General features: G+C 39.7%; 1 protein-coding gene across 5 annotated transcripts; it reads left to right on the top strand.

Annotated features, from left to right (window-relative positions):
* Nucleotides 1-4: 4 nt before the first annotated feature.
* Nucleotides 5-18661, top strand: MRPL30 (mitochondrial ribosomal protein L30). 5 transcript variants are annotated; one of them, XM_072768026.1, is made up of 7 exons: nt 5-131; nt 827-894; nt 5638-5715; nt 7047-7127; nt 17882-18028; nt 18289-18362; nt 18441-18661. In XM_072768026.1, the coding sequence occupies exons 3-7, from the start codon at nt 5665-5667 to the stop codon at nt 18571-18573; spliced, it is 486 nt and encodes a 161-aa protein (XP_072624127.1). In that variant the 5' UTR covers nt 5-131; nt 827-894; nt 5638-5664; the 3' UTR covers nt 18574-18661. The 5 variants fall into 5 exon arrangements, with proteins under 5 accessions (XP_072624127.1, XP_072624128.1, XP_072624129.1 ...); XM_072768027.1 differs by lacking the exon at nt 827-894 and adding an exon at nt 1717-1853 and having other exon boundaries at nt 9-131; XM_072768028.1 differs by lacking the exon at nt 827-894 and adding an exon at nt 1717-1866 and having other exon boundaries at nt 9-131.
* Nucleotides 18662-21345: the final 2684 nt, after the last annotated feature.

The following is a 21345-nucleotide window of genomic DNA, read 5'->3' as shown; positions in this document are numbered from 1 at the left end:
TTCGGTGCCTCTTGAGTGGGCGGGGCGTGGCCGGAACGGAAGTGCACGGTTTTGCTGTCGGCGCGCAGTGGGACGGACGGCTGGGTTCGCGGGTAGCCCCAGGTGGTCCTTCCTCTGTCCTCCTTTCCTCGGTGAGTCAAGTTCAGGCTGAGCCACGTTTAGCCGTAGCTGGTGAGAGGGGAACGAATGGTGGCAAGTATTGCATTTTTGCCAGGAATATGCCCCTGGGAACGCTGTGGTCTCCGATCCGGGCTGATTTTCCTACTGGATTCTGAGTTTGCGGGTCGCAGTCTCCTAGGTGGGCCTGCGCCCGGGTACCGTCCCGGGGTCGAGCATCCTACTTCCCAGCTCCGGAGCCACGCGGCTGGTGGGCCCCGACTGTGGGAGCCCGAGGGCCGAGCCGCCCAGGCAGGACCCCCAGTGGGAGAGGGAAGTCGCGTTCGTCTTAGTTTCTGTGCTTCTGTTTTATTATTTTCGTTTTTTCCGCTGCGGATCGGCGTAAGCTGAATTTTTTGTTAATGAAGATAAAAGCTTTCCTAATTGCATTTTAGAAGGCAAAAATCTTCCGAGGTTGGCAGTTAAAATATATGCCGTTTCACCAAAAGCTGTAATTTTGCAACCATGTTTCTTGATCGCCACCTACCCAGAGCTGCCTGTTCTGCTTTGTATTTTTCCCAAGAGGTGCTGATGAGGATGAGGGCTGCCTATGACTTGTTAGGCATTAGCAATTAAAAGAAGAGATACTTACTGCCTTCCGGTTTATTGAAAGAGAAATTCCGTGTTGTGCATTTCCGGTAATGTTTTCCCTCCTTTTGTCATTAAATAGATACATGAAATTGTTCAGACAACTGGGAGCCAAGCGGAAAATCACCTTGATAGCCTCACCCCCCAGGGGTATGTTAGCATTTTACTGATAGCCTTCCAGAGTTTGTCTGTGTTTACACACACATTCCTCTCCCACTAGGGGGGTCCTGCCTGGGTGGCTCGGCCCTCGGGCTCCCAGAGTCGGGCTGCGTGGCTCCGGAGCTGGGAAGTAGGATCCGCTCGACCCCGGGACGGTTCCCCGGGCGCAGGACCACCTAGGAGACTGCGACCCGCAAACTCAGAATCCAGTAGGAAAATCAGACCACGTCTGACACCACAGCGTTCCCAGCGACAAACTTCTGGCAAAAATGGAATACTTGCCACCATTCATTCACAGACTTTTTTTTTTTTTAATTTCAAGTTTCTTTTTTTTTTTTTTTAATTTTATTTATTTATTCATGAGAGACACAGAGAGAGAGAGAGGCAGAGACAAAGGGAGAGGGAGAAGCAGGCTCCATGCAGGGAACCCGACGTGGGACTTGATCCCAGGACTCCAGAATCACACCCTGGGCTGAAGGCGGTGCTAAACCGCAGAGCCACCGGGGCTGCCCTCACAGACATTTTTTTTTTTTTAATGTTAAAGCGATCATACTTCTCATGATGCATTTTTTTCCTTCTTTTGCACCTGTACAAGAAAAGTTATTGTACATTAGGAGACAGTATAGTTATTTCAAGATCCAAGAGTTTTGTGCCTTATTGACAATAACCTTTTTTATTAAAAGTTAGAATTTTTGACTGTCACCTTTTTTTTTTTTTTAAGATTTTATTTATTTATTCATGAGAGAGAGGCAGAGACATAGACAGGGAGAAGCAGGCTTCTTGTGGGGAACCTGATGCATGTCTCCATCCCAGGACCCTGGATCATGACCTGAGCCAAAGGCAGTCGCTCAACCACTGAGCCACCCAGGCACGGCGAGTGTTGCACCTTCTCAAGTCTGTAAATTAAACTAAATTCAGTGAAAACTGATTGAGTGCCTAGTACAGGACAGGTATATGCTTTAGGTATATGCTTGGGATACATCTGAATAGATGGGGCAGACCAAAAACAGAATTTAAAAATCATTGTCCTTGCAGAATGAACATGTTACTGGGTGGAGACAGTAAACAAAAACCTAACAAACTGTTAAGTGCTATGGAAAGAAAATCAGGTGGTGTAAGAAGGAGTCTTGACAATTTTGGGGTGGGTCAAACTGTTAAGTAATGGAATAAGGATAGACCCTACTGAGAAAAGATTTGAGCCAAAAATTGAAAGAGGTAAGAGAAATTAACTTTGTGAATATCAAGAGCATTCCAGGAGAAAGAACTGCCAGTCCAAAGGAGTGCCTGGCAACTTCTAGGGCCTGGAAGGGGACCAGTATGTGTATTAAGAGTGATTGGAGGTGAGGTCCTAGAAGTGGAGGCTGAGGACTGGCTGTCGCTCCAATGCATTAGAGCTTTTTGTTATTTTAATCAATAAACTTTTTTGGAATAATATAGATTTTATAGAAAAGTTGTGAAGCTAGTACAGAGTTCCTATATATACCCCACACCTGATTTCCCCTTTTATTAACATCTTACATTAGTATGGTACATATGTTATAATTGATGAACCAATATTGATACATTGTTAACTAACATAATTCATTTGAATTTCTTAGTATTTACTAAATGTCCTTTTACTCTTTCAGAATCCCATTTAGCCATCATGTCTCCTTAGGCTTCTCTTGACTATGGCAGTTTCTCACTTTCCCTGTTTTTGGTGACCTTGACAGTTTAAAGGCACTCAATTATTTGAAGAGATACTGGTCAGATATTTTCCACAATGTCCATCAAATGGAGTTTGATGTTTTCCTCTCAGCCTGGTGTTCGGGGTTTGGGGGAAGAACACAGACACGAAGTGCCATTCCCATTCCATCATATCAAGGGTGCATGCTATCAACTTGACTTTTATCTCAGTTGATATAAACCATAATCATCTGGCTGACACAGTGTGAGGTTTCTCTAGTACACAGTTATTTTTTTCTCCTTTCTATGCTTTTCTCTGGGAGCAAGTTATTAAGCATAGCCCATACTTAAGAGATGAATGGTTTTAGGGACACCTAGGTGGCTCAGCAATTGAGCGTCTGCCTTTGGCCAAGGGCGTGATCCCCGAGTCCCCACATCGAGTCCCACATCGGGCTCCTTGCATAGAGCCTGCTTCTCCCTCTGCCTAGGTCTCTGCCTTTCTCTCTCTCTTTCTCTCTCTCAGCTTCTCATGAATAAATAAAATCTTAAAGAGAGAGAAAGAGATGAATGGTTTTGCTCCACCTCTTTGAGAGGGAATTATCTGCCTAAGTTATTTGGAATTCTTGTGTAAGAGCGGTTTGTTTCTTCTCTACCATTAATTTACTTCTTCATTTATTTATATGACTATGTAATCATGATTTTATGGTTTGGACTATAAGCCAATACTTTATTACTTACTTTGTTGCTTATATTGGTCTAGCCTTAGCCATTAGGAGCTCTTTGACATGGTCCTATGTCCCTTTGACATTCTCCCATCATTTTGACTTTTGAGTAGTTCCTTTCAAGTGTTACAAGATGCTCCAAGCTCATCTTTGTATATTCCCCGCTGTAGCCCTACAATCAGCCATTTCTCCACAGAGGCCTGGTTTCTTTTATTAGAGAATACTAAGATCAGGTGTTGGGTGTACTCATTGCTATTGGGACGCCATTGGTTTTTGCTCTTGTTAGCTAACAGAGCTAACCCACGTATACATGCGTGTCTGTGATTATTTTCTACATCCATCAGTCTCTCTATTTAGCTAACCATGAACTTGAACTCGAATCCTGTGCCATTGGATCACATGGGTTATTCTTGCTTTCTCCTCTTGGCTTGTATGTTACTTCTTACTCCAGCAGTTGGAGGTTTTGAGAAGAGTTGACATGATCAGATTTAGGATTTTATTTTATTTATTTTTTTTAATTTTTATTTATTTATGATAGTCACACACAGAGAGAGAGAGAGAGGCAGAGACACAGGCAGAGGGAGAAGCAGGCTCCATGCACCGGGAGCCCGATGTGGGATTCGATCCCGGGTCTCCAGGATTGCGCCCTGGGCCAAAGGCAGGCGCCAAACCGCTGCGCCACCCAGGGATCCCAGATTTAGGATTTTAATGAGATGATTGCTGTCATGGAAAAGAGACTTTAGGGAAGTTGGAATGGAAGCCAGAAGGCCATGAGGAGGCTTTTGTTGAAATTTAAGTGGTAAGAAAAAGACTAACAAAGTGTGAGGCCAAATGAGTTGTGTTAGTCTATTATGTTTAACTTGAAGAAATATGGTAAAGAAAATACTTTATCATTACCTATTTGATTGGAGGCCAGAGGATTAAATAAGCGTCTCTTCTAAGGAAGCCTTGATACAAAATGTATTTAAACAACCAGCCAAGCAATGGCTGATGGTTTGACTAGATGTTGATTTGAACTAGAAGTTGTTAAATTGTATGGTAATGTTTGAAGTCTGAATGAGAGTTGTGAAATTTTGATGTACTTCTGAATTCTGAGTTGAGCAGACCATAGATCTAATCCATTAATTGATTCAGACATTCATAAACACTGGTTGCCTACTATTCATCAGATACTGTGCTAGATGCTGAGAGTAAAAACTGAACAAGACAAAATTCTGGCTTTCATGGCACTAAGGATTTAGTAGTTAACTCTTCTAAAACTGATACGTAGTTAATTTTGAGAGAGTGGTTCAGTTGCTGAAAATTTTTCTAAAGTCTGGCCCTTTTAATGAAACATCCTCCTTTGATTCCGACAACTTCATCACTTTGTCCATATCACAGAAAAGGCTTGAAGAGCTTGAGTGAGCCAGAATCTGGTGGATTCACTGAAATACAGCATTATATCCTATTTTGGTGCATTAGGATATTCTTATTACAGCTTTGTGATAATTTAATAATTTTATCATAGTATAAGTACCATTTATTGAGGGCTTCCTATGTGCTAAATAGTGTCTTAGGTGTTTTCAGAATAACTCATTTGCAAGATAGATATTATTTTCATTCTTTTGGGAAAAAACTGAAGCACACAAATTAAGTGACCTACCCAAAATAAACATGTAGTTCATAAACCTAATCTTTCTGTTTTCAGTATACATCAGTATAGTAGGTTGTAGTTGTGCGACTCAAAAAACATAATTTTTTTACATCCTAGAAGCAATGCATATTTGTTAAGAATAGTTTAAAAATACAAACATGCAAAAAAAAGAAAGTTACAGCTTACTTTTTAATACAAAGGTGTTATGATTTAGTGAGAATACGCTGGATTGGGAATTAGGAGAATTGGGTTCCAGACTATATTCCTTGGATGCCCTTGGGTAAATGATTGAATTTTCATTCTCCACATACATGAGATAAGAAGGTTGTTAAATCTAGTTCAAGGGGTCTGGATTTCTTCAGTCCTTCTAGCCCTTTCATTTTTTGTGATTCTATAACAAAACATTCTTTGTGCTCATTGTTGAAGAAAAAATTTTAAACAATAGTAACCTCCTTTGCCCATTTTTGTTGAGTCAACCTAGCTTCTAACTCATTTGGCAAAAATGAGTTGTGGTTAATATATGATTACTACCTATGGTTTTGCTGAACTCCAAATAAGACATTTATTATTTACTGTATTAAAATAATAAGATTTTACTGTTAAACTATAAGTTTTATAATTAACTTGTTGTTTAGTTTTTTAATAGTACAGAAGTGGGCACCTGTCCATTTCCAAGACACATTTGACCCACAGATCTATTTCTGCTTGTCATAGCCCCTGAAGAGAAAGGTCAGCACAATCATGGCAGGGATTTTGCGCTCAATAGTTCGGAGGCCCCCAGGCCGACTCCAAGTAAGTGTTTCTTTTCAAATATTATCTTATTTTAATTCCTTAATAACTATTTTTTTCTCTTGTGATTAACAAAACAAACAGGCAAGTTAAACTGCATAAGTTTTTTTTTGTGTATTAAGTTTTTATTTAATGTTAAGAGCCAACTTTTTTTTTATGATTTATCTGCTCTTTTATCATTAAAGATTTGAAATAACAAAAGATCTTTTCCCAGAGAACATGCTAGTAAAAATGGCCAGTGTTGATTCCCCTTAATTTTTTAAAGTTTTAAGGTTTTTTTGTCTTTAATTCTGAAAAAAAGTATATTTTCAATTATAGAAAAATAGAACACTATGAAAGAGCAGAAAGAAGAAAAGCATTCTCCCAGAGACCATTAATGCCTGTATTTTCATATATTTCCTTCTAGTCTTTCTTACACAAATTGCAGCAGCTCAGCCTAATCTGTTCAGAGGGGCAGAGTCTAGATACAGACCTCCTGCTGGCTATGGATGCTTTACATGCATTACCTTAACCTTAGATTAATTCTGTTGGTCAGTATTATTTCCTTTTTCTGTAGCAGACTGAGAGCAAGGGGACTGAAAGATTATAGAAAGGGAACAAGAGATAGGAACAAAGAGTGATGGCATTGTAGGGACTAGAAAGAAAACCAGAAACTCATTTCCTTTTACATTGTATTGTTGAAGGTGATTTATTGCACATTGTGTAGAGCAGGGGTTGGCAAACAACATCTGCAGGTCAGATTCAGTCTGCCACCTGTTTTCTTGTAAACCAAGTTTCATCGGAATGTAGCCACCCCCCCATCCTTGTTGTTCGGGGGCCCCTTTTGCCCTACCAAGGCAGAGTTGAAAGTCAGCAATGGAAACTGGACAGCCCAAAGCTGGAAATATTTCCTGTCTGGCCCTATACAGAAAAATATTCCAAACTCCTGTTCAAGAAGTCTGTATTTCATTCATATGTGGAGTTTAAGAAACAAGACAGATGAACATAGGGGCAAAAAGAAAAAGAGAGGGCAAACCAGAAAACAGACTCTATAGAGAACAAACTATGGGTTGCTGCCAGGGGAAAAACATGGGCTAAATGGGTGATGGGGATTAAGGAGGGCACTTGTGATGAGCACCAACTGTTGTGTGTTAAGTGGTGAATTCACTAAATTCCACATCTGAAACTAATATTGCACTGTATGTAAAGAAACTGGAATTTAAATAAAAACATGGAAAAGTATGTATTTACATGCTTTTTGCTTTCTAATGTGACTTTTGTCACCTACAAATTGATGGGTATGGATTTCTGCATTAACCAGAGTTCTTAAGAAATTGTTTTATTTCATGCTTTAGACCGTGACAAAAGGTGTAGAGCCTCTTATTTGTACAGACTGGATTCGTCACAAATTTACAAAGTCAAGAATTCCGGATAAAGTAAGAAGGGTTTGGGGTGGTTTTTTAGTATTACTATTTTTTTAAGCATGCGATGGTTTAAAAGGTACCTACTTTTGTAATATTGAAAACTTTTATGTTAAATTATTTCTGGATGTTGGCGGTAGAATTTATCTAAATAATGACTTTTTTAAAAAAATGTGCCAATAATGACTTTTTTTTAAAAAATGTGCCACTGGCCTTTGTAGTAGTAGGTTTTTATCATCTTAGAATTTGTTTATTCCTGCTTGGGTTTTTTTGCCTTAATACTTTGTGTTTTCAATCACTATTGTCCTCAGAAAACAATGAGCCTTCTTCCTGCTCAGACACTGTCATTGTAGCTCTGTGTTCACTTTCTGTATTGACTATTGCAACTTGGAATCTTTGATTTTTCCTGCTAGATTTATGTGTACATATCATTCTTTCAGAAAACACTAGCTAAGCATTCTATTGATTTTGTTTCATTTTTTTAAATGACTTTATTTCTTAGAGTAGTTTCTTAGAGCAGCTTTTATCTCTTAGAAAAACTGAACAGAAAGTACAGAGAGTTCCTGTTTACTTCCTCCCCCAACATATATAGTTTACCCTATAATTAATGTTTTAATTGTTAACATAATTAACATTCTAATACATTTATTAGAATTTATGGACCAGTATTAACAGATTGTTTTTTTAACAGATTATTATTAACCAAAATTCTTAGATTGTGTCAGAGTTTACTGTCAGTGCTATACATTTTATGACTTTTGACAAATACACAGTATCCTGTGTTATTAGGGTATCATACAAATAGTTTCACTGCCCTAAAAATCCTCTGTGCTTCACCTGTTCATCCCTCCCTCTCATCTCTCAACTTCTAGCAACTACTGACATTTTTAATGACTGTCTTTATAGTTTTGCCTTTCCCAGAATATCATATAGTTGGAATCCTACAGTATGTAGCTCTTTCACATTGGCTATGTTTACATAGCAGTATGCCATGTGATGTCTTAATGTCTTACCACCATGATTGATAGCTTTTTATGTATTTGTTAACTATATGTAATCAAAAGAATGATAAATCATGAGTTAACTAAAAAAAGCTGGATAGAATTAAGGAAAAACATGAATTAGATCAAGTTCTTTTCCATTAAAGTAACTGGAGACTCAGAAATCAAACAAGGTTATAGAAATAATGAAAACTATATTTTTATAACCTGAGTTTTATGCCTGTGCAACTCATTTCTTTTTACTACAAATAACATTTGGTTGTATGGATATACCATAGTTTGTTTAGCCATTCACCTACTGAAGGACATCTTAATTGCTTCCAATTTTTGGCAGTAGTGAATAAAGCTGCTGTAAACATTTGCATGTGGGTTTTTGTGTGGGCATAAGTTTTTAACTCATTTGAGGTAAATACCTAAGAATGTAATTATGCAGTTGATGGTATATATGGAAAAGACATTTAGTTTTTAAAGCTTGGGTTTTTTTTGTGTGTTTTTTCCCCCTAATTTTTTGTGCTGCAGCAAAATATATGTAAAATGTACTTTCTTAACCATTGTAAGTATATGTTTCAGTGGTATTTTTTTTTAATTTATTTTTTATTGGTGTTCAATTTACTAACATACAGAATAACCCCCAGTGCCCGTCACCCATTCACTCCCACCCCCCGCCCTCCTCCCCTTCTACCACCCTTAGTTCGTTTCCCAGAGTTAGCAGTCTTTACGTTCTGTCTCCCTTTCTGATATTTCCCACACATTTCTTCCCCCTTCCCTTATATTCCCTTTCACTATTATTTATATTCCCCAAATGAATGAGAACATATAATGTTTGTCCTTCTCCGACTGGCTTACTTCACTCAGCATAACACCCTCCAGTTCCATCCACGTTGAAGCAAATGGTGGGTATTTGTCATTTCTAATAGCTGAGTAATATTCCATTGTATACATAAACCACATCTTCTTTATCCATTCATCTTTCGTTGGACACCGAGGCTCCTTCCACACTTTGGCTATCGTGGCCATTGCTGCTATAAACATCGGGGTGCAGGTGTCCCGGCGTTTCATTGCATCTGTATCTTTGGGGTAAATCCCCAACAATGCAATTGCTGGGTCGTAGGGCAGGTATATTTTTAACTGTTTGAGGAACCTCCACACAGTTTTCCAGAGTGGCTGCACCAGTTCACATTCCCACCAACAGTGTATGAGGGTTCCCTTTTCTCCACATCCTCTCCAACATTTGTTGTTTCCTGCCTTGTTAATTTTCCCCATTCTCACTGGTGTGAGGTGGTATCTCATTGTGGTTTTGATTTGTATTTCCCTGATGGCAAGTGATGCAGAGCATTTTCTCAGGTGCATGTTGGCCATGTCTGTGTCTTCCTCTGTGAGATTTCTGTTCATGTCTTTTGCCCATTTCATGATTGGATTGTTTGTTTCTTTGGTGTTGAGTTTAATAAGTTCTTTATAGAGCTTGGAAACTAGCCCTTTATCTGATATGTCATTTGCAAATATCTTCTCCCATTCTGTAGGTTGTCTTTGAGTTTTGTTGACTGTATCCTTTGCTGTGCAAAAGCTTCTTATCTTGATGAAGTCCCAATAGTTCATTTTTGCTTTTGTTTCTTTTGCCTTCGTGGATATATCTTGCAAGAAGTTACTATGGCCGAGTTCAAAAAGGGTGTTGCCTGTGTTCTTCTCTAGGATTTTGATGGAATCTTGCCTCACATTTAGATCTTTCATCCATTTTGAGTTTATCTTTGTGTATGGTGAAAGAGAGTGGTCTAGTTTCATTCTTCTGCATGTGGATGTCCAATTTTCCCAGCACCATTTATTAAAGAGACTGTCTTTCTTCCAATGCATAGTCTTTCCTCCTTTATCGAATATTAGTTGCCCATAAAGTTCAGGGTCCACTTCTGGATTCTCTATTGTGTTCCATTGATCTATGTGTCTGTTTTTGTGCCAGTACCACACTCTTGATGACCACAGCTTTGTAGTACAACCTGAAATCTGGCATTGTGATGCCCCCAGATATGGTTTTCTTTTTTAAAATTCCCCTGGCTATTCGGGGTCTTTTCTGATTCCACACAAATCTTAAAATAATTTGTTCTAACTCTCTGAAGAAAGTCCATGGTATTTTGATAGGGATTGCATTAAACGTGTATATTGCCCTGGGTAACATTGACATTTTCACAATATTAATTCTGCCAATCCATGAGCATGGAATATTTTTCCATCTCTTTGTGTCTTCCTCAATTTCTTTCAGAAGTGTTCTATAGTTTTGAGGGTATAGATCCTTTACATCTTTGGTTAGGTTTATTCCTAGGTATCTTATGCTTTTGGGTGCAATTGTAAATGGGATTGACTCCTTAATTTCTCTTTCTTCAGTCTCATTGTTAGTGTATAGAAATGCCACTGACTTCTGGGCATTGATTTTGTATCCTGCCACGCTACCGAATTGCTGTATGAGTTCTAGCAATCTTGGGGTGGAGACTTTTGGGTTTTCTATGTAGAGTATCATGTCATCGGCGAAGAGGGAGAGTTTGACTTCTTCTTTGCCAATTTGAATGCCTTTAATGTCTTTTTGTTGTCTGATTGCTGAGGCTAGGACTTCCAGTACTATGTTGAACAGCAGTGGTGAGAGTGGACATCCCTGTCTTGTTCCTGATCTTAGGGGAAAGGCTCCCAGTGCTTCCCCATTGAGAATGATATTTGCTGTGGGCTTTTCATAGATGGCTTTTAAGATGTCGAGGAATGTTCCCTCTATCCCTACACTCTGAAGAGTTTTGATCAGGAATGGATGCTGTATTTTGTCAAATGCTTTCTCTGCATCTAATGAGAGGATCATATGGTTCTTGGTTTTTCTCTTGCTGATATGATGAATCACATTGATTGTTTTACGGGTGTTGAACCAGCCTTGTGTCCCAGGGATAAATCCTACTTGGTCATGGTGAATAATTTTCTTAATGTACTGTTGGATCCTATTGGCCAGTATCTTGTTGAGAATTTTTGCATCCATGTTCATCAGGGATATTGGTCTGTAATTCTCCTTTTTGGTGGGGTCTTTGTCTGGTTTTGGAATTAAGGTGATGCTGGCCTCATAGAACGAATTTGGAAGTACTCCATCTCTTTCTATCTTTCCAAACAGCTTTAGGAGAATAGGTATGGTTTCTTCTTTAAACGTTTGATAAAATTCCCCTGGGAAGCCATCTGGCCCTGGACATCTGTCTTGGGGGGTTTTTGATGACTGCTTCAATTTCCTCCCTGGTTATTGGCCTGTTCAGGTTTTCTATTTCTTCCTGTTCCAGTTTTGGTAGTTTGTGGCTTTCCAGGAATGCGTCCATTTCTTCTAGATTGCCTAATTTATTGGCGTATAGCTGTTCATAATATGTTTTTAAAATCGTTTGTATTTCCTTGGTGTTGGTAGTGATCTCTCCTTTCTCATTCATGATTTTATTAATTTGAGTCTTCTCTCTCTTCTTTTTAATAAGGCTGGCTAATGGTTTATCTATCTTGTTAATTCTTTCAAAGAACCAACTCCTGGTTTTGTTGATCTGTTCCACAGTTCTTCTGGTCTCGATTTCGTTGAGTTCTGCTCGAATATTTATTAACTCCCTTCTTCTCTTGGGTGTAGGATCTATTTGCTGTTTTTTCTCTAGCTCCTTTATGTGTAAGGTTAGCTTTTGTATTTGAGTTCTCTCCAGTTTTTGAATGGATGCTTGTATTGCGATGTATTTCCCCCTTAGGACTGCTTTTGCTGCATCCCAAAGATTTTGAACGGTTGTATCTTCATTCTCATTAGTTTCCATGAATCTTTTTAATTCTTCCTTAATTTCCTGGTTGACCCTTTTATCTTTTAGCAGGATGGTCCTTAACCTCCACGTGTTTGAGGTCCTTGCAAACTTCTTGTTGTGATTTAGTTTTAATTTCAAGGCATTATGGTCTGAGAATATGCAGGGGACAATCCCAATCTTTGGTATCGGTTCAGACCCGATTTGTGACCCAATATGTGGTCTATTCTGGAGAAAGTTCCATGTGCACTTGAGAAGAATGTGTATTCAGTTGAGTTTGGATGTAAAGTTCTGTAGATATCTGTGAAATCCATCTGGTCCAGTGTATCATTTAAAGCTCTCGTTTCTTTGGAGATGTTGTGCTTAGAAGACCTATCGAGTATAGAAAGAGCTAGATTGAAGTCACCAAGTATAAGTGTATTATTATCTAAGTATTTCTTCACTTTGGTTAATAATTGATTTCTATATTTGGCAGCTCCCACATTCGGGGCATATATATTGAGGATTGTTAAGTCCTCTTGTTGGATAGATCCTTTAAGTATGAGATAGTGTCCCTCTTCATCTCTCACTACAGTCTTTGGGGTAAATTTTAGTTTATCTGATATAAGGATGGCTACCCCTGCTTTCTTTTGAGGACCATTCGAATGGTAAATGGTTCTCCAACCTTTTATTTTCAGGCTGTAGGTGTCCTTCTGTCTAAAATGAGTCTCTTGTAGACAGCAAATAGATGCGTCCTGCTTTTTTATCCAGTCTGAAACCCTGCGCCTTTTGATGGGGTCATTAAGCCCGTTCACGTTCAGAGTTACTATTGAGAGATATGAGTTTAGTGTCGTCATGATATCTATTCAGTCCTTGTTTTTGTGGACTGTTCCACTGAACTTCTTCTTAAAGGGGAATTTTAAGAGTCCCCCTTAAAATTTCTTGCAGAGCTGGTTTGGAGGTCACATATTCTTTTAGTTGCTGCCTGTCTTGGAAGCTCTTTATCTCTCCTTCCATTTTGAATGAGAGCCTTGCTGGATAAAGTATTCTTGGTTGCATGTTCTTCTCATTTAGGACCCTGAATATATCCTGCCAGCCCTTTCTGGCCTGCCAGGTCTCTGTGGAGAGGTCTGCTGTTACCCTAATACTCCTCCCCATAAAAGTCAGGGATTTCTTATCTCTTGCTGCTTTAAGGATCTTCTCTTTATCTTTGGAATTTGCAAGCTTCACTATTAAATGTCGAGGTGTTGAACGGTTTTTATTCATTTTAGGGGGGATCTCTCTATTTCCTGGATCTGAATGCCTGTTTCCCTTCCCAGATTAGGAAAGTTTTCAGCTAGAATTTGTTCAAATACATATTCTGGCCCTCTGTCCCTTTCGGCGCCCTCGGGAACCCCAATTAAACGTAGGTTTTTCTTTCTCAGGCTGTCGTTTATTTCCCTTAATCTATCCTCATGGTCTTTTAATTGTTTGTCTCTTTTTTCCTCAGTTTCCCTCTTTGCCATCAACTTGTCTTCTATGTCACTCACTCGTTCTTCCACCTCGTTAACCCTCGTCGTTAGGACTTCTAGTTTGGATTGCATCTCATTCAATTGATTTTTAATTTCTGCCTGATTAGCTCTAAATTCTGCAGTCATGAAGTCTCTTGAGTCCTTTATACTTTTTTCTAGAGCCACCAGTAGCTGTATAATAGTGCTTCTGAATTGGCTTTCTGACATTGAATTGTAATCCAGATTTTGTAACTCTGTGGGAGAGAGGACTGTTTCTGATTCTTTCTTTTGAGGTGAGGTTTTCCTTCTAGTCATTTTGCTTAGTGCAGAGTGGCCAAAAGCAAGTTGTATTGGGAAAAAGAGAAAAAGAGAGGAGAGAAAGAAGGAAAGAAAAGAGAAAGAAAAAAAAAGGGAAGAAAAAAAAATGAAAAAAAAAAAGAAAAAGAGAAAGAAAAAGAAAGGAGAAAAAAAAAGGGGGTGGGGGAAGGAAACAAATCAAAAAGCAAAACAAAACAAAACAAAACAAAACAAAACAAAAAAAAGAACCACCGGGGTGTATCTTCTGATTCTGTGTACTTTAAGTCCCTTGGCTTCTCCTGGAAGTTGTCAGTCTAGCTGGTCTTCTGGGGGAGGGGCCTGTTGTGCTGATTTTCAGGTGTTAGCAGTTGGGGGAGCTGCTGTGCCCCTGCCTGGTGCTGGGCTCAGTGGGGGTTGTTTACCCCGTGAGGCCGCAGGAGGAACAGCCCCAGTGGCGGGGCCAGCTCTGGAAACCTGGATTCAGCTCTGGCAGGAACTCCGTCTGCAGGGCCTGGAGGCTCCGGGGCGGGGCCGCTGATCTGCTCAGCTGGGGCAGGAGCGTCCTCGCTGTCCTGGACCCTCCCGGCCTCTGCCTGTCCCGGGGGAGGCCGGATCCTGGGCTGTGTCCCGGCGCCCTGTGCTCCGGAGCCTGCGCTGTTGGATTCGCGCTCCCGGGCCGCGCAACCCCCTCCGCTGAGCTGCCGCCCGAGCCCCTCCGAGCTGCTCCTGGAACCGCGCAGCCCCCTCCGCACGGAGCCTCTTCCTCTGCCCAATCCCCTCCGAGCTGCTCCCGGGGCCGTGCAGCCCCCTCCGCGGAGCCGCCGCCCGAGCCCCTCCGAGCTGCTCCGGGTCCCGCAGGGTCCCGCCGTGCGCGCTGCAGCCCTTAGGGAGCTCGGCGCACTCTCCTGGGCGCGCAGTTGGTCTGTTACTGTCTCAGGGAACCCGAGGGCATCCTCGCCCTCCTGGGTCCTGCTCCAACTCCCTGCGAGCCCCTTTCCGCCCGGGAAGGTCGGTGCAGCTCCTGCGTCTCCGGGACGGGGCTCTCCTGTCCTGGGGACACTTGCCCGGGCCTCAGCCCGGCTCCTCGCGGGGCCCCTCCCCCTTGGAGGCCTTTGTTTCTTTACTTCTTTTTCCCCGTCTTCCTACCTTGATAGAAGCGCGAACTCTTCTCACTGTAGCATTCCAGCTGGTCTCTCTTTAATTCTCAGGCCGAATTCATAGATTTTCAGGATGATTGGAAGGTTTTCTAGGTAATTTGGTGGAGACAGGTGATTTGGAGACCCTGCTCTTCCGCCATCTTGCTCCTCCCCCTGTTTCAGTGGTATTAAATACAGTCATATTGTCTTGCAGAGCCATCACCACCATCCATCTCCAGAATTCATCATCTTACAATACTGAAACGCTGTTCTCATTAAATAATAGCTACCCATTCCCTCCTTCCCCCAGCCCCTGGCAACCACCATTCTCCATTGATTTAACTTTTCTTTTTTAAGATTTTATTTATTTACTTGAGAGAGAGTACAAGCTAGAGAGAGAACATGAGTCAGGGGAAGAGGCAGAGGGAGAAGCAAGCTCCCTACTGAGCAAGGAGCCAGACTCCGGACTCAATCCCAGGACTCTGGGATCATGTCCTGAACCAAAGGCAGATGCTTAACCAACTGAGGCACCCAGGTGCCCCGATCTTTTTCTTAAAGATCAAATAATATTGATCTGTTGACTGTTACTTTGACTGTTTCAACACCCTTAATATGCTTGATGTTCTCTTATCAGAAACCTCTTTGTTTTTCAGGTATGGCCTTTCAGCTGCTATCCTTCCCATAATTGTATTGTCTTAAATCTTTTCCTGTTTCTTAGTCTGTAAAGTTCTGGAATAAAAGCATAGATACAAATATTACCATTCCTTTAAAATGTGCAAAGCAGTGATTTTGATTGCCATCTGTAGCAAATGTGAAAACTCAAACTTCATGGAAATGACTTTTTTTTTTTTAAGATTTTATTTATTTATTCATAGAGACAGACAGAGAGAGAGAGAGAGAGAGAGGCAGAGACACAAGCAGAGGGAGAAGCAGGCATCATACAGAGAGCCTGACATGGGACTCGATCCCGGGTCTTCAGGATCACGCCTTGGGCTGCAGGCAGCGCTAAACCGCTGCGCCACCAGGGCTGCCCTGGAAATGACTCTTGAGATGTGTACCTCTAGTACTTGCCTGTATTCTGAATCTATTCCTATATTCTCAAATGATCCCTAGACCCGTTCTTTGATAACTCAGGTATTTCAGGTTAAACCTATCTAAAATGAAACTTATCTTCTTACTTTATCTCTAAACAACCAAACAAAAGAGGATACTTGGCCTATCTTAGTTATGCCAATTAATGCTACCATCCTCTGCCTGATTTCCCAGACCAGAGACCCCTGAGTCCATCTCAGCCCCTCCTATTCCTTCATCTAGTACAAACCCATCTATAATTTTATTGCTCAGAGTCCCCAGATGAGTCCCTTTTCTGTTGGAGCTGCTGTAGTTCAGGCTTCTAAACCACGGCTACAAGTGCTTCTTAGTACCAGACTCCCACTCCCACCCCATTTTATCCTCTTCTGAGTATATTCTTTCTGAGTCTCTCAAAACTTTAGTCATGTTTTCTTTAAATCTGTAATCTTAAGTAGCTTCTGAAAATCTCTGCCAGGCTCAGCACAATTGAATAGTTTAACCTCATCCCCTACATTGCTTTTCATGGTTTTTTCCTACTCCAGCTACACAGAATCACTTAGTTTTCCCAAATATTTGATGCTTTTTACACTGTTTCTTGATCACTGGTTCTTTGTATCTTCTTTTCTTTGGTGTGGCTGCCCCGTTCTCTGTCTGCCACCATTCTTCTCACCCTGCATCTCTTCAAAACCCCTAGAAAATACAAAGGAACAAAAAGAACTGAAATGCACTCTTAATCTTACCTACCTGGAGACTGTCAACACCCTACCCTCCACATCCTATTTTGTTGTAGGTTCCTAAAGATGTGAATCATCTCATGTATAATGCTTCTCTTGTTGGTTTCTTCATTTAGCAATATAATGGGACTCTCTCAGTGGATAAGTTTCTACAATATTATTTTTTATGATTAAATTATACCCTTTTTGACTAAAGTACCATATTTTGTATGTGTTTCCTTGTTCTAATTCCCCAGAGGTATGACTATTGATCTAATGTCTTTGAGATGTTTATACATACATACGTGTGTGTGTATATAACATGATTTCTTAGAATTGATATTTATGTAATATATCACATATACACACCCATGTATTTTGGTACAGATAAAACAAATACAAGATCCTACTACACATGGTTGTGTGGAATTTTTTTCTCCTCAAGAATGTATTATGACCATCCTTCAAATTAGTAGCTGCTAAAATAGTATACCCTTTTGTTTTAATGGCAGCATTGTATCCCGTGGGATACATCATAATTTATTTAGTTGTATCATATTTTATTTGGATTTGTTATCATTAGTTTGTTCGTTTTATTTAGAATGTATGCATTGTAATTCTTTTAGTTATTCCATGAGGAACATGGATGTGGCCTTTAGTTTTTTCAGTATTACAAATAGTGTTACCATGTACATTCTTATTCAGTACATTTTATGTTCTTAGGGAAGTTTTTCTTGGGATAGCTAACTCGAACATTTTGATTCTTAGAGAATCAGTTCAAATGGCAGCTCTGTGGAGCTGCTTCTAATCCTTCATAGGCAGTCATTTATTTGTCTGTACTCTTCAAGTACTCTGTACTTATTTTCTTATGATACTCGTGTTATTTTCATTTTACGCTAATTTTTGTTCCCCTGCTTGAATGGAGGGGAGGGATACAGCCACACCCAGCTTACATAGTGCTAACATATTGTCCTGGCATTTGAAGTCTTTAGTGTCCTCTGGTTGCTCCTGCTTCACTCTTAAATAAAACAATCTGTTGCCTATGTGATATGTTTTTCAGAGTACAGAATTTTTCAGAGTAAGAATTTTCTAAATTCTTAGAGTTTGTCTAAGTAATCAGACTGGTATAAATAAATGTTCAATTTGAGGATGAGGATCACAGAAAGATTTGAGATGAGATCATTATGTAGTTGTTTGGGTTTTTGTTTGGTTGGGTTTTTTGGTTTTTGTTTTTTTTTTTTTTAAGAAAAAAGATGCAGAAACTGTGTAAGTTGAAAATTTACTGTTTATAATTTTTCTTTCTTAGGTATTTCAACCTTCACCTGCAGATCATGAAAAATATGGTGGGGATCCACAGCACCCTCATAAACTGCATATTGTTACCAGAATAAAAAGTACAAAGAGACGTCCATATTGGGAAAAAGATATAATAAAGATGCTTGGATTAGAAAAAGTATGCAACTATTTAAGTCCTCTTAAGTGTTGCCTAAATTTGCTTTAAATTTTATAATTTTTAAACTTAAAGGTATATTTTTATTATTTCTTTTGTTTAAATGTATTATTAAAAAAAATAAAAAAATAAATGTATTATTTAAGTGTAATTTATTTGAAACTTTGATTTAGACAGAATAAGTCTTCATCTTAACATTTTGCAGACAACATGGGATCATCTGCTTTGAAACTGATCCATTACATTTTTTCCTTTCTTTATAGGCACATACTCCTCAAGTTCACAAGAATATCCCTTCAGTGAATGCAAAACTGAAAGTGGTTAAGCATTTGATAAGGTTTGTTGTTCATTACTTCAGCTATTTTTAACAGTTTGTTGCCTAGTATGATTCTAAAAGCATATTCTTATGTCACAGGATCAAGCCCCTGAAGCTGCCACAGGGACTTCCAACAGAGGAGGACATGTCTAACACGTGCCTCAAGAGCACTGGGGAATTAATAGTGCGGTGGCATCTAAACCCTGTAGATCAGGAAGCTGTTAAGTCCTAATTGCAGAGCAATTTCATATTAAAAAATATAAATCATTTAAAGGTAGTGAGAAAGTGTTCTCATTAAAATATATTTTAAATAGTTGTCATTTTCACTGTCTAAACATGGTGTGATTCTTCCTTAAATAGCCTTGGAGGTTTCAGTGCTATTATTTGGTCTCTCTTTCTCTTTTTTCCCTCTGATAGTTTCATTGCAGAATGGGCAAGAATGGTGTTATTTGAACATCTGGGTTCAGATGTCACCTAGCAATAACTATTGACTTTTTAAAAATACTGTTTTCTCTTTTAATTGAATTCAACAAATTCTGTGACTGTCTTTTTGAGTGAGCAGCCTGTTATGTGTAGAGAAATGCACAGCTGGGGCTCTCTGGGTGGCTCAGTGGTTTAGTACTTGCCTTTGGCCCAGGGAGTGATCCTGGAGTCCCGGGGATTGAGTCCCACATCAGGCTCTCTGCATGGAGCCTGCTTCTCCCTCTGCCTGTGTCTCTGCCTCTCTCTCTCTCTCTCTCTGTGTGTGTGTGTGGGTGTTTGTGTCTCTCATGAATAAATAAATAAAATCTTAAAAAAAAGAGAGAGAAATGCACAACTGACCAGAACATGGTCCCTACCCATCAGGAGCTTTGTCTGTTTTGCTAGAAAACAGAGACTCATGGGCAGCCCGGGTGGCTCAGTGGTTTAGCGCTGCCTTTGGCCCAGGGCATGATCCTGGAGACCCGGGATCGAGTCCCACGTCAGGCTCCCTGCATGGAGCCTGCTTCTCCCTCTGTCTGTGTCTCTGCCTCTCTCTGTGTGTGTCTCTCATGAATAAATAAATAAAATATTTTTTAAAAAAGAGAGAAAACAGAGACTCAGCCACAGTAATTAAGCATTGGATGTAGCTAGATTGGCTGCTTTGTGCTTTAGTGTCTATAACTATATACATAGAGTTGGCGGCATTTACTCTTAAACTTAGTGCCAAAAATGGGATCTGTATTCTAATTATAAATCTAATGTGGCCTAAATTTTATTGATGTTCTTTGAATTCCTAAGAAACTGCCAACAATTGAGATTGCTATTTGAAAGATGAAAAAGAAGGGAGAAATCTTTTAGAGAGAATTGTTTTATTTCCTTCTTTTCTTATTTCAGATACCTGGAGGGATTGGGAGAAGTAAGAATTTTAGGAGAGGTTCAATACTGGGAAATTTTGTGGCAGCTAATTGAAGATGATGGTGAAGAATCTCTGAATTCTAGTTACCAGTTATTTTCCTTTGTCTCTTGTGAGATTTAGTTTGGGCAGCAATAACATTGGCTTACTATGTATAATTTAGGTCCTAGTATTCATCCTGTCATAGATCTTGATGTTTTGGGGCATCAAGCAGAAGTACCACCTGAAATGAGCTAGAAATCATTAATTTTTTTTTAAAGATTTATTTATTTATTTATTTATTTATTTTAGAGAGTGAGATAGAACAGGGAGGAGGGCAGAGAGAGAGAGAGGAAGAGGGAGAGAGAGAATCTCAAGCAGACTTCCTACCGAGCACAAAGCCCAATATAGGGCTCAATCCCCGGACCCTGAGATCACAACACTAGCCAAAATCAAGAGTTGGATGTTCAACCAACTATGCCACCCAGGTACCCCAGATAACATTAATTATTAAGCTTAAATGCAATTACAGTTTTAATCCAACTGTTATTGAATATCCGATATGTAAGTCCTGGAGGGAATGTAAAACCAAAGGACACTAACTTGAGAAAGCTGATTCTAATTAGAGAGAGACTTGTGCTCCAACAAAATGTGTCCTTGCTGCAGTTGAGGATAGCTGTGTAAATGAAGCTGGTCCCTGGTAATTTATTGCCATATCTTTCACTATGCTGATATTAATGCTGTTTAAATGGGGAAAAGAACATTGGTTAATTTTTACCCAAAGAATCTAATAAAGTTTGGTAAGTAACTTTAATCTCAGCATCCCATGACTAGAAAAAAGGACCTAAATGTTAAGTTGAATTTAGAAGTTAAATTGTCTAGAACATGGGCATAGGCTAGTGCATTAGTTGCACTAATTGCTGTGTAACAAATTACAACAAACTGTGTTGCATAAAGCAACAAACACTTACCACCTCATTGTTTCTGTGGGTCAAAAGTTTGGGTTTATGTTTGCAGTGACATGGACGGAGCTAGAGTATATTATGCTAAGTGGAAAAAAGTCAGAGAAAAACAAATACCATATGATCTCCTCCATATGCGGAATTTAAGAAAGAAAATATGAACATATGGGAAGGAAGAAAAGAGAAAAAGGAGAGAGGGAAACAAACCTTAAGAGATTCTTAAAGACAAAGAACAAACTGAGGGTTGAAGAGGGGTGCGGGTGGGGGATGGGCTAGATGGGTGATGGGTATTAAAGGGGGCACTTGTGATGAGCACTGGGTGTGGTATGTAAGTGATGAAATCACTGAATTCTACTCCAGAAACCAGTATTGCACTGCATGTTAGTTAACTAACTAAAATCTAAATAAATTACAAAAAAGAAGTTTGGGCTTAGCAGGGCTTAGTCGGCCTGGGGTCTCACAAGGCTGAGTTTTCGTCAGAGCCTTGACTGGGAAAGGATCTGCTTCAGAGCTCTCAGATTGTTGGCAGAGTTCATTTCTTTGTGGTTGTATGGTTGCAGGATGAATGGCAAGTTGCTTTTTAAACCCAGTATTGAGAGAAACTAGCAAGATGGGTGCTACACTCTTAAATAATCATGCAAATGCAGTCACATATATTCCATCACCTTTATTGTATTCCATTGGTTAG

This window comes from Canis lupus, chromosome 11, assembly GCF_048164855.1.
Source record: "Canis lupus baileyi chromosome 11, mCanLup2.hap1, whole genome shotgun sequence".
In the NCBI taxonomy this organism is placed as follows: domain Eukaryota; kingdom Metazoa; phylum Chordata; class Mammalia; order Carnivora; family Canidae; genus Canis; species Canis lupus.
This window is presented reverse-complemented; position numbering and strand designations above follow the sequence as displayed.

Excerpts from the sequence above, each read along its gene's own strand:
- MRPL30 (XM_072768026.1), top strand. The coding sequence starts at position 5,665 with ATGGCAGGGATTTTGCGCTCAATAGTTCGGAGGCCCCCAGGCCGACTC. Across the intron at positions 5,716-7,046 it reads GGCCCCCAGGCCGACTCCAA|ACCGTGACAAAAGGTGTAGA; the intron begins GTAAGTGTTTCT and ends TTCATGCTTTAG. Across the intron at positions 18,363-18,440 it reads GTGGTTAAGCATTTGATAAG|GATCAAGCCCCTGAAGCTGC; the intron begins GTTTGTTGTTCA and ends CTTATGTCACAG.